At 37.1% G+C, this 15,267-nt stretch overlaps 1 protein-coding gene across 1 annotated transcript in view; it reads left to right on the top strand.

The window, feature by feature from the left end:
* Nucleotides 1–15,267, top strand: part of adamts3 (ADAM metallopeptidase with thrombospondin type 1 motif, 3) — a 145,971-nt gene that overhangs the window by 102,147 nt on the left and 28,557 nt on the right. The window contains exons 11-15 of the mRNA XM_069178498.1: nucleotides 5,715–5,828; nucleotides 6,601–6,746; nucleotides 7,837–8,012; nucleotides 8,899–9,032; nucleotides 9,846–9,969. Of these exons, the coding sequence (XP_069034599.1) occupies nucleotides 5,715–5,828; nucleotides 6,601–6,746; nucleotides 7,837–8,012; nucleotides 8,899–9,032; nucleotides 9,846–9,969 (694 nt within the window). The remainder of the gene's footprint in view (nucleotides 1–5,714; nucleotides 5,829–6,600; nucleotides 6,747–7,836; nucleotides 8,013–8,898; nucleotides 9,033–9,845; nucleotides 9,970–15,267) is intronic.

The following is a 15,267-nucleotide window of genomic DNA, read 5'->3' as shown; positions in this document are numbered from 1 at the left end:
TAAGGGTCTGTATGGCTCCTTATCTTGGGCTTGGCGATGATATAAAGTGTTTATTACAAAACATAGTTCAGACGTGGGATTAAAAAGTCAGAAACTGCAGCAACTGATAAGTAATTGTTAAATTATGATATTGATCATATCAGGCCTTGCAAAAAACAAACAAATCATGCCCTTTCAAAAATGTTCTGGTTACTAACCTCAGAAACGCTCAAAATTTTAAAGCGATGAGTTATTTGGATTGACATTTTTGAACAAAGGGAATGTTTAAGGACTGGACAGAAACCTTGGAATAGCTCCTAAGATGGTCACTTAATGACTAAGCCTTTTATTTAACATTAAAGTTGACATTTCTTCAAAAGCATTTTGAATTTCATTAGACTCCTGGTTAACCCTCCCCACTGGGGATAGAGGCTTAACAAAGGTTTAATAGGTTCCTGCTGTTTCTTTCCGAACCTTTACTCTGCTCCTTATTGTCCTATTTGCCTAAGCATATTTAGTATGTCCCCCTCTCTGTCATCATGTCAGGCTCTTTGTGTATGTTCTGCCCCCGCCTCCATTCTTGTATTCTCGGGTGTCGACCCGCAGCCATTTAACTTTCACCTCCATGATAAGCTTTTTCACTTTGTTGTTTGGGCTTTGCTTTTTTGGATTCAGTTAAATTTAGTTTGGTTTGCTTTTTGTAACCAGCCACTGTATCAGAGCTCTTTTTTATTTACTTGAACCTCCTGAGGCCTGTATTACAAAGCAGGATTTGAGCATGGCAAGGTAACTTCAGGTTTAACTCTGGGTTTTCAGGATTACAAAAGTGGTCCACTTCTTAATGGAATACAGTTCAATAATAACTCATGTTGCAGAAGTTTGAGATAACAGATCAAAATATTTCAAAGCACCAATCAATTCTTTTGGAAAATGGAATCACCAATTGTTGAAGATCCCGTAGAGCTCAGGGTGCTGATAGTGAGAGGGTCTTTTGTGCTGTGAGACTGGCATCCCCTGTTGGCTTTTCATTATGACTTTAATTAGAGATGCAGATTATTTTTAATTGTGCTTTTGTATACTAATATTATCCTGCAACAGAGACTGATTGAGCCTTGTACATTTTGTATTTATAAAATATGAAAGTAAGCCTATTTACCGCTTAGTATTATATATTTAACTTTTTTTTAATTTGTTCTCCTGCCCATCTGACACCACCAGGGTTGCAGCTGAAAGAATAAAAACATCTACACACCATAAGACTACACATCACATTGAACTATATAATCCTATTTTGCATATCTGTGAACTCATCACGTCTAACGCGTGACATTAACACAGTTATTTGTATTTACTGTAGTAGGCTACATATACTGTTTACACTATGCACACTTGCACTAGTACATGTATGTGTTCTTTTTTGTGACATCTGTGTGTGACAGGTTGCCAATTAATCAGATTCTGAAGAATACATTACAATACATTACTTTTAATGGAATGTAATTATAGTCAGGTGTCCCCTTGCCCTAATGATGGTGTAGTGATGTTATAAAATCTATTAACTAACCATGTATTGACAAATTCTGCATGTTTATCTGGATTAATTAAGGCTGGGTTAGTTTACCTCCATATCTCAGTTGGATAGCAAAACATGTGACTGTTCACACTGTAACTGACTCGCATCCTCGCCCTGTTTTCCTTTTTAACCAACTGTCTGCTGAGAGATTTGAGACAAATAACCTTAGGAATAAGAAAAAAAAAATCATGACTTGAATGTTACTGCTGGTTGTTCTCTCAAACTGGATGATCGTCAGAAAGAAGGGCTGTAAAATATAATCTAAAATCTGTATCAAGATGAATCAGACTGACCTAAGAAACAATACATTTAAGCACAATTATTTTACATCAGGCCATGAACTGCATTTCCTTTATTAATTCAATTCAATTCAATTCAACTTTATTTATATAGCGCCAAATCACAACACAGGTTATTCCATGGCACTTAACACATTAAAGTCCTTACAGCAAAACTTTACAATATTATACAGAGAAACCCAACAATGCAATAATTCCCACATAAAGGTAGAAGGGAAAAAAAACCTCCTCTTTAAGGGAGAAAAATATCCAACAGAGGGAAGGAAAAACTCCCTTTTACAGGAAGAAACCTCCGACAGAACCAGACTCAGAGGTGGGCGGCCATCTGCCTCGACCGGTTGGGGTGAGAGGAGAGCAGAGAGAGAAAAGGATAGCATAGAGATAGAAGAGAAGAACTGTTGGTGGAGACGACAAGCTCAGGGCAGAGACATGCAGCTCCATGACGGGACATCTGCAAAAGAAAGAGCAGAAACTACGTGAGCGAGGGAACTGAATGGAGACAACAGACAATAAGAAAAAGCTATGGGAGAGAAAAAGATGATGAGTTATGAGTCAGTTAAAGAGTAGGAGGAAAGAAAAGAAGCTCAGCATGTAACGAGGTCCCCCAGCAGCCTCGGCCTATATCAGCATAACTAAGGGTTGGTTCAGGTCTACCTGAGCCAGCCCTAACTATAGGCTTTATCAAAAAGGAACGTTTTGAGTCTAATCTTAAAGCTAGAGAGGGTTCCTGCCCCTCCAACACAAACTGGGAGCTGGTTCCACAGGGGAGGAGCCTGAAAACTGAAGGCTCCGCCTCCCATTCTACTTCTGGAAACTCTGGGAACCACAAGTAGACCAGCGTACTGAGAGAGAAGTGCTCTACTGGGATTATATGGTTCTATAAGATCTCTAAGATATGATGGAGCCTGGTCATGTAGGGCTTTGTAAGTCATCAAGGGAATTTTAAATTCTATTCTTGATTTCACAGGAAGCCAGTGAAGAGAAGCTAAAACTGGAGAAATGTGATCTCTCTTGATAAATCCCGTCAGTACTCTTGCTGCAGCATTTTGGATCAGCTGCAGGTTTTTAATGAGTAATTTGGACATCCTAACAACAAGGAATTACAATAATCTAGTCTAGAAGTAACAAATGCATGAATGAGTTTTTCTGCGTCACACTGAGGAAAGATTTTCCTGATTTTATTAATATTACGTAGATGAAAGAAGGCAGTTCTGGAGATTTGCTTTATATGGTGGCTAAAGGACAAATTCTTATCAAATATGACTCCAAGGTTCCTCACAGTTTTGCTGGAGGCCAAGACAGCGTCATCCAGAGTAACTAAGTGATTACAGAAATAGTTTCTGAGGTGTTTAGGACCAAGTACAATAACTTCAGTTTTGTCTGAATTTAGAAGCAGGAAGTTTTTGGTCATCCAGGCCTTTATGTCTTTCAGACAGGCTTCAAGTTGTACTAACTGATTAGTTACATCTGGTTTTATATATTACATAATACATATTACATTGATAAACTCTATATGCTTGTCCTGTTTATTTGCAGTTTAGTCAGAAGTAATGTACTGTGTTCTGCAGTTACTGAATTTGTCTTGTGATGGTCTGAACAGAAGGTTAAGACCATGAACATTAAGTACTGTGCTGATTTTCTCATTTTAATCAATCATACCGTGTCATTAGGGTGGTGATAATGGAGACCCGTTTAAAAAAAACAGTGAAAACAGTGTGAAAGGTGTCGCTACAGATAAATTAAGGAAAATAAAAAAATGCATTGCAATCCTCATCTTGCCTCAGCCTTGAAGAGGTTTCAGTTCAGATTAGTCATTTTTAAAATCATATACATCAACCTAGGTTGCAGCACTACAGTCAGATACATTATTTCACTTTCCACCCCACAAATGTATTTTTAGTGTATTGCTGTCATTCTTAACACTTTCATTTGATTTGATCCAAGCTTCACAAAGACACCATTAGTGACTAGCTGGTGAACAGCTAAAGCTAAAAATATGTATATTTCTCTCAGTGGTTACAGTGGGTAGATATTTCAAAATCAGAGCAAAAAGCAAGTCAATGATGGATGAGGGAATTCCGATACGCAACTGCAGAAAGTTTAGTTAAGCACATTTGTGCTTAAACTTAGAATGCGGTGATGTGTCAATGTTAGATAGAAAACAAGTATTTGCTTTAAATTTGTTTAAAAAAATCCATATAGAGTACGTAAGAAAAAAAATGTGCAGCATTTCTGCACGGGTACTAGAGAAGATCTTTATATTTCATAGAAAGAGAGATTAATTTATTCTGTATCAGTACATCAAAATAGCATTTCAGTCCCTGCAGACCTAACCTAAATTCCCTGTGTGAATATGTGGGTGTGGGTCACTACATAGGGAATTGTTTGCAGTCAATGCACTGGAGTGGCCTCTGGTTAATTTTGAAACGATTGCAGCAGCTTTAACTAATTGGTATGCTCAGAGACTACCATCGCTTCAACTATAGTTGAGACACTGAGAGAGATTAAAGCGATGACCTGCAATCAATCAAATGCACTACAATCATGTTTTTCTTTTACCATGGGATTTTTCAACAATGAAGTCAGCCAACATACCAATAGCCTTTGCAGCAGCCTGTTTTCATGACCCCTTAGTTTGCCCTCCATGTAAGCAAAACAAAAACAGAGAGCCATAGCTGCAATTGAAGTGATGGGGCTGGTGTACAGCAGTTGTGTATCAGAGCTCAGTGGAAATATTTTGTTCAAAAGGTTTTTGTTTGTGTCTTTCAAAACAAAAGAAACATTATATCTTGATCTTGTGTGCCGCTGCAAAAAACTGACTCCCCTAAACAACTGAACAAGATTAAAGAGGCAGACGTATTTTTATTATACATGTTCAGAAAGCTGTATTAATATCTGCAGGATTCAGGTGTTAAAATATCTTAGATCTTTCTCTCAAGTCCTAATAAATGAGGTGTAAAGAGGAAGTAGTTCTCAATCACTAACCCCAATGTCGGTGAATTGAATAACAAATGAACTTGGCTCTATTGATGTCATGCCAGTATTTTACGGCTTAGATGACAAGAAAGCGCAAACCAGACAGAACCGAATATAGTCAGGAATATGATTCTAAATTTTTTTTTAAATTTTGTAAAAATTGTAAAAGATAATGATGACAGATCTGTAAAAACTGAGCTGATGAGCCGATGAGTCACCCACCCCCCCCCCCCCTCTGTTCAGTGTGTACATTATTCCAAGAATAGTTCATGACCCCATATTTAATAAGTATTGGCAACCTTAGACATCTTAGAATTGTGGTTGATATTATGCTTTAGTGGTTCAAATTCCCAGACAAATTTAGAGTTGATCAAATTCCAACCAACTATTGCTGTATGATGGATTTGTTTGACTCCTGGCAAACCAGTGTTAAAGCATACCTTATTTGCCATAACCGTAATATTTGCCTTACTGGAATGTTATTGTATTTGTCCTCAGCAGATGTTCTGGAGATACATCATTTTCCAAAAGTTTTAAATGGCTATTTATTCATTTATCATTTAAACAACTTCAAGGTTTTGACATTCTGTCCAGCAAAAGGGGGTTAATCAAAATTTGGATGCAACTGCACATGTGAAATGGGACTTACTGAATTTTTGTTTTTTTTTAAATGGTAGCTCAGGGTTTTATGAGAATCAGCTTTATTTGCAAAGCATTTGAACACATTCACAGTGTTCATTAAATGTATTATGCATTTATTATTACATCCAGACATGGATGTAAACTGCAACTTCACTGGTTGGCAGAGGTATTCAACCGCAAGGCAGTGATTCAAGTTTCAATGTTATGCTTTAGTTACCTGACTTTTTCTTTTGTCTGCATTTCAGTTTCGTACATTCGATCCGTGTAAACAGCTTTGGTGCAGTCATCCAGACAACCCTTATTTCTGCAAAACCAAGAAGGGGCCACCTCTCGATGGGACAGAGTGTGCTCCTGGAAAAGTATGTTTCTCTTTTAGGCCTACACACAGTAATACATAGCCCAAAGTAAAAAGTCCCCGAATACAGAGATAATCACTCCATTTCTAAGGTTTATGATACATGGTATTAAATCAATAGAAGATGATCGCCATGGTTCCATCTGTGTAGAGTCATCTGGTAAGAAAGGCTGAGTGTTGGATTACAGTAATGCCAGTATCAATATTATCCCCATAACAAGTTATTCCAAAATCATAGTTATAATATGCTGCTATAACAACTTTCACTACTCTGGTAAAGTTTCCCACCAGATTTTGGAGCCTAACTGGAGTAGTTTGCTTCCATTCAACTGCAAGGGCTTTAGAGAGATCCAACACTGATGTTAAGTGATGAGGGCTGGCTCAAAGTCAGTGTTCCAGTTCATTTGAAAGGTGCTGGATGCAGTTGTGGTCAGGCCTTTGTGCGAGCTAATTACTCTCTTCCACAACAAAGTGGGACAACACTTTTTTTTTATGAATCAGGCTTTGTGCACAGGGATACATTCATGTTGAAACAGAAATGAGTCATTTCAACACTTTTGCTACAAAACTTGTAGGAAGGGAATTATCTAAAATGTCCTTGTATGTTGAAGAAATATTTTAAAACAGCCTCAGACTAAAAGTACATAGACACTGTTATCCGATTACTATTAGTATTATAGAGTTTTTACATTTTCCCTACTGTATGATTATAAGTCTATATGCTTGTATGTGTGGTTTACTTTTTCTCTCTCCTTGCACCCTGCCATCCTCTGTAGTGGTGCTACAAAGGTCACTGCATGTGGAAAAACCCGAATCAGGTCAAGCAAGATGGTGCCTGGAGCTCCTGGAGCAAATACGGCTCCTGCTCACGTTCCTGTGGAACTGGAGTTCGCTTCCGGACACGTCAGTGCAACAACCCCGCGTAAGTTACCAAAGCAATAACCACGATTGGATTCCATGATTGGATATAATTTATATGGCAATTATGAAAGCTGTGATGTCAATCCTGTTGTGCGTATTCATTTGAAAATCCATTAATTATGGATTAAAAGAGAGTGGATAATTTTACTTTGTACACGTCCTTCTCTATAACCTTGAATTAATTGTGCCTCGTACTGAGTTAAAGATTCATTAAACTATCCACGAGACAAGTACATATTGATCATGTGTTAAAACACTTAGAATGCCGTATGCGTATGACAAACTGCCCCGTGTTTGTAATGATTGTCCTCTCTAAAGTGGTACGTAGAGAGTAGAGTTTTTGAACTACTACAGAATTTCTCCAATAGAAGGTCAGTGTGGGCAGTTTGTTCGACCAAAACACAGATGACTGCAGTTCACATCTCATATCAACATTCAACTGTCTTCTTTTAACTATAGAAGGAAGAAGTGGTTTCCAAACTTGAACTATAACTAAGAGGTTTTGCTGTGTTTAGCTGTGGAGTCTTGTAAACTTAAAGGAATAGTTTGATGTTTCGGTAAAAATATGTTTTTCAAGGCACTGCACCTTGATAGGTAATCTTGCTGCAAAAAATATCCTCTATATTTAATTTTCCACTTTAGTTTTTTTATATACTCAACAAACAAAGCATGATGTAATCTTAAGTGAGCTCTAGGGGTGTGAATAGGTGTATATACATGTTTATGGGTTTTAATCTCTGAGTAGAAGCTGACTAGTTCCCCTCTGTCATCTCATGGTTCCAGCTGCATAGACACAGACAGATTTGAGAGTTGTGTTGATCTTCTCCCTTCATCTTCAGCCACAGAATGCTTTATACCATGTCTGTCAGTTGTGTCAAAATCAGTGAAATTCCCCTTTAAATTATGTTCATGAGGTTCTCTTTCTACCAGATTTTCTCTTGTAATAGCTTTGTAAAAGATAACTTATGCTTTATTGGAATCTCAGCATTTACTTTACTTTTAGAAGATGATTTGTTCTCACGTTCTTGGTTTCAAAGAAATTCTTGCTGTCCAATCAGCTCCTCTGACGTTAATCAATTTCCTTCCTCCAGACCCTCCAACGGTGGCCAGGACTGCCCAGGAGTAAACTACGAGTATCAGCTGTGCAACACAGACGATTGCCCCAAGCACTTTGAGGATTTCAGAGCCCAGCAGTGCCAGCTCCGCAACTCCCACTTTGATTTCCAAAATACCAAGCACCATTGGCTGCCCTACGAGCATCCCGACGGTAAGCCAGAAAAATGTCAACAGAATGTTTTGTTCGAGCTTCAGGCTGGTGTATGTTTTGTTTTGAATGCCATAAAAGAACAATGAAAGTTGGTGAGGGTTTGGAGATCTAGACGCAGCATGAACTGCAGAAAGATATTACATATTCAAAGAAAACAGTAGCAGTTCAACACAAACACTTTTGCAGAAACAAATAATTATGGGAGTTTGCAAAATTATTTTCCTATATCACCAATCTGTCTTTGTCTTACACCATTGTGTTTGGTGTTTTAAAGGTAAAGGTAAAAGTACTGCAGTGAAAATAATCATAATTAATTACCACCCAGTTTCATTTCTACTGCAATCAACTGCAACTTTATACAGCTTACTGTGTTTAGGCTACAGACCCTAAATGGAAATGACTCCCACACATTCATTTTTACATATGACTTGGAACATTTTATTAGTCATTATTGCACTGTTATCAGGTCTCTCAGTGTCATTCAGAACTTACTGGGTCAATTTATTTTCTACCTCAATTTCCTGAATGTTATTTTCTTTCTAATTATAAGCTTTTTATTGTATCCCCGAGAGCAAAATCAGTGGAAAGGTGGTTTACCTTTTAGTGCAACAAATAAAAAGAATAATTATTTATGTTGGCATTGCAAGAAAATGTATGTTGAAGTTTTCTACTTCAATATTATTTTTTGTATGTGATCCTGAGCTGCATTGTACTCAGAAAAGGTTGTTTTAAAATGGTATACGATACATAATTGATTAACCCCTGCTGTGTAATGAAACTATATCTTCACATCTGTAAAAGAAAAAATACACATTCCATTATGTTCCTTTTATTACATCCTTTGGCTCATTATATGACAATAATATAATATTCTGTTGTTTTGCAGCCAACAAGAGATGCCACTTGTATTGCCAGTCAAAGGAGACAGGGGATGTGGTGTACATGAAGCTACTGGCACATGATGGGACACGATGCTCCTACAAGGATGCCTACAGTATCTGCGTGCGTGGAGAGTGTGTGGTAAGGATGTTTAAACAACATGATTTGTACATGTTTAAAGCTGCATCAGGTAATCATCCACATAAGCAGCTTCAGGCTGTTTGAATTCTGAAAGTTGTATCGAATTGATTAAACATGGTGATGTCAGGCAACTGCACAATCAGTATCAGATTTACAGTGATTAGATCCAGAGTGCTCATTCACCGCTGTTATTTGGGATTCTCCATAATAATTCATCACTGCCGATTTATCTTAAGATTTCTGTTCTGACAGCAGACATTAATTTGAGTTTCAATGTATAGCAACATACAGGTAAGTAGCTGTGTTCTTCATTTTGCAGCCACTTGTTCATAAACTGTTGCTATGATTAAGTACGTTACAGTGTTTCAATCAGTTTAGGTGATGCAGTTACAGGTATTTGGCAACTCATGGTAAATTAAAAGCAAATGGTAGAAGCAAATAGTTTGGTGGACGTCATCAAAATTGTAAAAGATGAAATGCCTTTTGTCAAATGCCCATACTCAAACTTGATACAACTCAGGCCAAACAAACTGAAACCAAAGCATCACTTTCTTGTCGGGGAAATAGAGTCCCTCCATGTGTCTGAATGTCTGTGGTGGGACATGACTCCTCTGTCCAGATGGCAACTTAAGTGTTAACTCTTTCTCCACCTCTGCTAACAACAGTCCAGTCCGCTCTGATAAACAAAAGCTAATGAAGCCATTGTCAAACATTTGACAGGCTGGCTTCTCATCAAATCGTGTTGTGAATGTTGCTGTTTCTCCTGGACAAAAAGAGTCGCAGCTCATCTGTCAATGTTTTATTGGTCTCCAGAAAGTTGGCTGTGACAGAGAAATTGGCTCGAACAAAATTGAGGACAAATGTGGAGTTTGTGGTGGAGACAACTCCCATTGCCGCACCGTCAAAGGAACCTTCACCCGAACACCAAAGAAACCTGGTAAGAATACACAGAATCTATACTAACACAATGCTAACATGATGGCTGCTGACAGGCTGTTTTAAGTTAGACATGTCATAAAGATTGTTTTTGTGAACAATTGTTTATGTGAACAATTTCTCCCAAATTTGTGGTTTTATATCTTGATCTCCAGTTTGTTTATAAATGTCTCGATTGTCATAAATAAATGAAAGTTTACGGATCATTTATGAGTAAATAATTAACTTTTAATTGGACATCTATACATCCTACTACAGTCTTGTTTTATGGATATATCATAACTATAGTCTTTTTTAAGGTCAATGTGAAATAATAGATCAGGCTGATGAATATATCTGTAAAAAATAGCTCAACAAAGTATTGAGCAAAGGCTGTGAATACTTATGTTCATTACATTTTCATTCTTTATTTTTAATAGATTTGCAAAAATGTTAAACAAACTTTTTTCACTTTGTCATTATGGGGTATTGTGTGTATAATTTTGAGGAAAAAAATTAATTTAATCCATTTTGGAATAAGGCTGTAACATAACAAAATGTGGAAAAAGTGAAGCGCTGCAAATACTTTCCAGATGCGCTGTAACTCAAACAGGTGCAAAAGGCATTTTTATGAGGAACCATTTTCAGCTTTGGATCAATCCACATTTGGTGCTATAGTGAGTATTTACAGCATCAGGGCGATGTATGTGGGACTTAAAATAAACTACCATGTCCAAATTCATTATAACAAAGGAAAATGTCACCAAATGACACAGTGTAACTAACTAATGTCTTTTTAATTGTTCCTGAACAACACTAGAGCTGTATGGCACATAGCAATTAAATGTGTTAGGGACACACACACCACTTAGAATCTAAGTGGTGTTGTGTGTCCCTAACACATTTAAGCTTTGAGCATCTAAGTCTTAGATGCTCAAAGCTCGGTTCACTAGTGGTTTGGTTTTTATAACAAGTTTTGGGACTAAGAAAAATATGAAATAATTCCAGCTCTAAACCTCATTTCATTGCTTTGCCATCATCATTTTTCATCAAACAATGAATGATAATACCATTTGATTAAATCATTAAATTAGCATCCATTTTAGTCATTTTAAGTTAGTTTGACCAGTGTAAGCTATCTGGTAATGCAGGATAATACGTAATGCACATCACCATATTAATGCATTTGGTATACTCGTTGAATTTTCTTTAGGGATACCTTAAAAGGTGAAACAGACTCTGTTTACACCTGGGATTATCAACATCATCTCCAAATGCTTTTCAAGTCAGCACCTTCCTTGATGCAAATGAACATGTACATCACAAAAATATACAAATAAGCACAGGAACAAAACAGAAACGGGAAGAGAGGGCTTGAAACAACTGGCATTTAACAAAATGAGACATCTTTTCTCACTGAGCCTCAGTTTAATGCACCTTCTGTTAGAAATGTATGACATATTTTATGTTTTTTAACGTCTGAACTCAGTTCAGTGAGTTTGTAATTCACAACCTGAACTGTCAGGGCCCGGTTGGTTCAGGTCAGATTATTTGTTCCAGCGTGCCGCATTCTGCTGATGTGGATAAATGAACTGCGCAAGCACAGCTGTGGGTCTGACATGTTGGAAATTACAAGAGATAAACAAAAATAAAACTTTGAATTATGTCGTGTGGGCAAAAGACGTTGACTAACTCTGTTCAGAATGTTAGATGCAGAAATAACAGATAATGACAAGGGCGCAGCTCAATGCTAAACAAGTTAAAAGACAAAAAACTATTAGTTTGGCCATTTATTGTCTTTTAATAATTAGCCCCTCTCGAAATAATGTTTTTGCTTAAAAACACATAAAATTATCATCATTATATCAAAACTGATAATAACAGTAGTGTCCTTGGCTGTTGTCTTCACTCACATTTCCGAAGCCTTGCAGGTCATATCATTTCTTGGTTTCCCCTTGAATGTTTAAACATAATAGGCACCCACCCTATGAAAAGTTAAACTTTATTGGTTGTGAGCCTGTATTGTAAAAGAGAAATTTATATTTACAACCTGCATTCCCTTTAATGTAACTCCTTATCCATTCACTCCATTAATCTTATTGGAATGGACACTTTTTAATCTGCAGATAAAAGCTAAGCAATACATTATGTAAATATATATCCATGTGAATTTCTTTCAGAAATTGTATTATGATTTGATTTGATTATGATTTCCTAGTTGATGAAAATTAAATGTGAAATGTGTTTTTTATCTTCCTCACTAACTTTGATGAGGACATGCAATCATTTAAGCACTGATTAAAAAAGCAAAGTGCTGAGTACTTACAAACAGATATTGCATAGCCAACCAGAGACAACGTATTATCAGCTTGTCACACTTTGTTATTCATTTTGATATTTTCATTGTCTCTAATAATCGTTTTTTAGACAATTGCCTAAAAAACTTGCTTAGTCAAAAATTCCACAAACGTCACTCATCTATCTTTTCAAAATGCTGGAGATGGATGCAGCAAACACCTATGTCCAATTTATTCAAATAGAAAAGTGTATGAACTGTGAATACCCTGGGAATACTGTAAAAGTTTAGAAAATGTATCCAGTAATAATAATATGAAATGTGTGAGCTCTGCTGTTGCAAATGTAGATTTATTTTGCCTGAACAGTGGGTTCCTTGAACTGAAGGAGGAAGCCTGCCTGTAATTTCTTACTGCAGTGCCGTTATCTCCTTGAAGGGACTCTTAAACTATAACTGTGTTTCAGCTCCACGCTGCACATTAATTCTGCTTTTGTTCATTGAGCTCGTAGGGTCATGCTTTACCTCCACCTGAGAAACAGTTTAACAAAGGATTCCGAAGTCAGGGTCCACTCCTTGTTCTATTGGGGAATCTTTAGCCATATTTTGTGTTTGTTTCCTTGTATTTGGCTCTAGTGAGTGAATGGTAACATGGAACTTTGTCTGTGGTAGCAGGTGGTCTTATGGACATTTTGATTATGTTTTGTGTTCAGTACATGTCAGTATTAATTCATGGTCGACTGATAAAAATCTGTAACTAATAAAGGTGAGTATTTATAAGATTAAAAAAAAGCAGCCCTACTGGAATATAATATTGATTTACATGAGTTAATAGAGGTGTTTATTTAATTGAAACCCCTCCTGCAGAACTCTGTTATTTCTCTTTTCTCACATGTTAAATTTGAATTCACAGCCAATAAATTAGTGTATAAGTAGGGGGCAGAGTGACAGAGGTGTGCCGAGAATCTGACAGCTCGCACAGCCGTCACTCTGAACAGTCAAGCTCTTTTGAAGTAAGGCTCATTAATTATCAGAAAAAAGTCCCGCCTTTATTTATTTATTGACATAGTTATGGTCAATATACTGTAGGTTCGAGTTAAAGTGTTTTATGAATCAAATTTGTGAGCTCATTAACAATTAATGCTAATCCTTTATATAACGTCTTCAGTTCAAGCGCGCGCGTGCACACACACGCACACTAAATCATGGTAAACTTAGACGTACCCACTATGTCGTGTTGACTTGAATGAGTAGGTGCTTCATTTCTTTTGAAAATGTGACTTCACAGAAACAGCAGCATGAAGAGAATACCTTGAATGAATGATCTTTCATTACTGTGACAGTTTCATGATGCTTTTAAAAATCCAGTCTGAAATAATTATTTCTCAATTTCATTTAAGTGAAACAATGTTACGACATCAGCAGAGACTTCCAGACCAAAATTTAAATGGACTTCCTGTGAGAATTGATGTGGTGTGGCTTCATCAAACCGTTTTTAAGATGTATTTTATTATCACTGTGATCAATCCCCTTTGTTTCTTAACATCTCACTCTCATTTAACCACTCACCTTTTTTAACAGGGAAACAGTTAAGCAAGAGAGCCCAAAAAGAAACCCCTTTGTTGGAAAACATAATATGCAAGTATCCAGTACTACTGAATCCCTCACAACCTCCTTTCTTGCATTTCCTGTCCTGCTTGTAGTGCAGATGGATGCCTAACGCTGTAGAGATCTGGAGACAAGAGTGATATAAGCTGCTGTTTCTTTTGTTCCTTGGTACTAATTAAGTGTCTATTCAGGTCTGAGTCAACTGTTGTAACTGTCACTGGTTTATTATACAATTAAGTTTCTAAAACTCTCAATACAAAGTTGATTTTTATGATGTTTGTGGTCTAATGTAAATAACTTTAACAGCCTAACAAACTAACTTTAGACTTTGTGCAAGATGTCATTCCACAAACCTGCAGACCTTTTGGGATATTGTTGGCCATTTACAGTGGAATTTATAGGATAATTTATAGAATTTACATCCAAAGGGTAATTTTAGACAGCTGGCCTGCAGTATTTTCTTTCAGTCCTCACAAAACTCATCATCAAATTGTAATTTCTCTTGAGTGGCTTGGGGTTCAGAAACTGATCAGAAGACGTTTTCTTAGAAGTGAAAGGTAATCATTGTCATCATTTTACAAAAGTTAGATTGCCGGTTATGTTTTCAATGTACTGCATCTTGTGCACCACTCGCTACTGTTGTAGCCTCGTGTGAGCACTGCGACAATGTGCCAGGAGCATTCATAATCACCCTCTGCCACACCGCTGCGTCTGAGTGAGTGTTGAGCCTGCCTGTCAAATTTAAAGACAAGTAATTACACCTCTACAGTTTAATCCTGGTGATTGACAAGTGCCACCCAGCCAGCAAAAGTAGTTTGCCTCCTCATCTTGTGTGAATTCCTCTGGTCACTGCTACTCTAGTTAAAAATGCTGCCAATTTGAGTGATGTTGTGGAAAAAAGAAGTGAGAGAGTGAAATACTGACTAACTGATTTATTTCATTTTGAAGGGAGGACCAGGGGAGCCTTCTCTCTGCCTAAAGGAGCTCGAAATGTATTTTTAAATGAAACGGAGGACTCTAGAAATGTACTTGGTGAGTCAGTGGTGGGTTTGTAAGTGGTGGACATCCATGGCGGAAGTTGACTTTGCTGTCATGTAGTCTTAAAATCCTGTTATTCCATCACGCCTTATTGAAACGTGGCTGAAGGCTCTTTTCATTCACATCCTACATGCACATAATCAATATGCAAACAAACAGAAGGAGGTGCAGTTCATTACAGAGACTTTGTTTTTGATGATGAAACAGATGGATATGAATGAACTTTGTGGCCTGTTTCAATAAAACTTTTACCTGCAGGCTTCTATAGCGAGGAGGAAAGCCAACATAGCAGTTTTTCTAACTTATTTGTAGAGCAAAGTGAGCAAAACTTCTGGAACACGTGTGATGTCCATCGCTGCAAACAGATTGTTAGTGTATGTG

The sequence above is a fragment of the Embiotoca jacksoni genome, unplaced genomic scaffold (genome assembly GCF_022577435.1).
Source record: "Embiotoca jacksoni isolate LCO1_2020_lvr unplaced genomic scaffold, fEmbJac1.0.p SCAF_8, whole genome shotgun sequence".
Lineage (NCBI taxonomy): Eukaryota > Metazoa > Chordata > Actinopteri > Embiotocidae > Embiotoca > Embiotoca jacksoni.
This window is presented reverse-complemented; position numbering and strand designations above follow the sequence as displayed.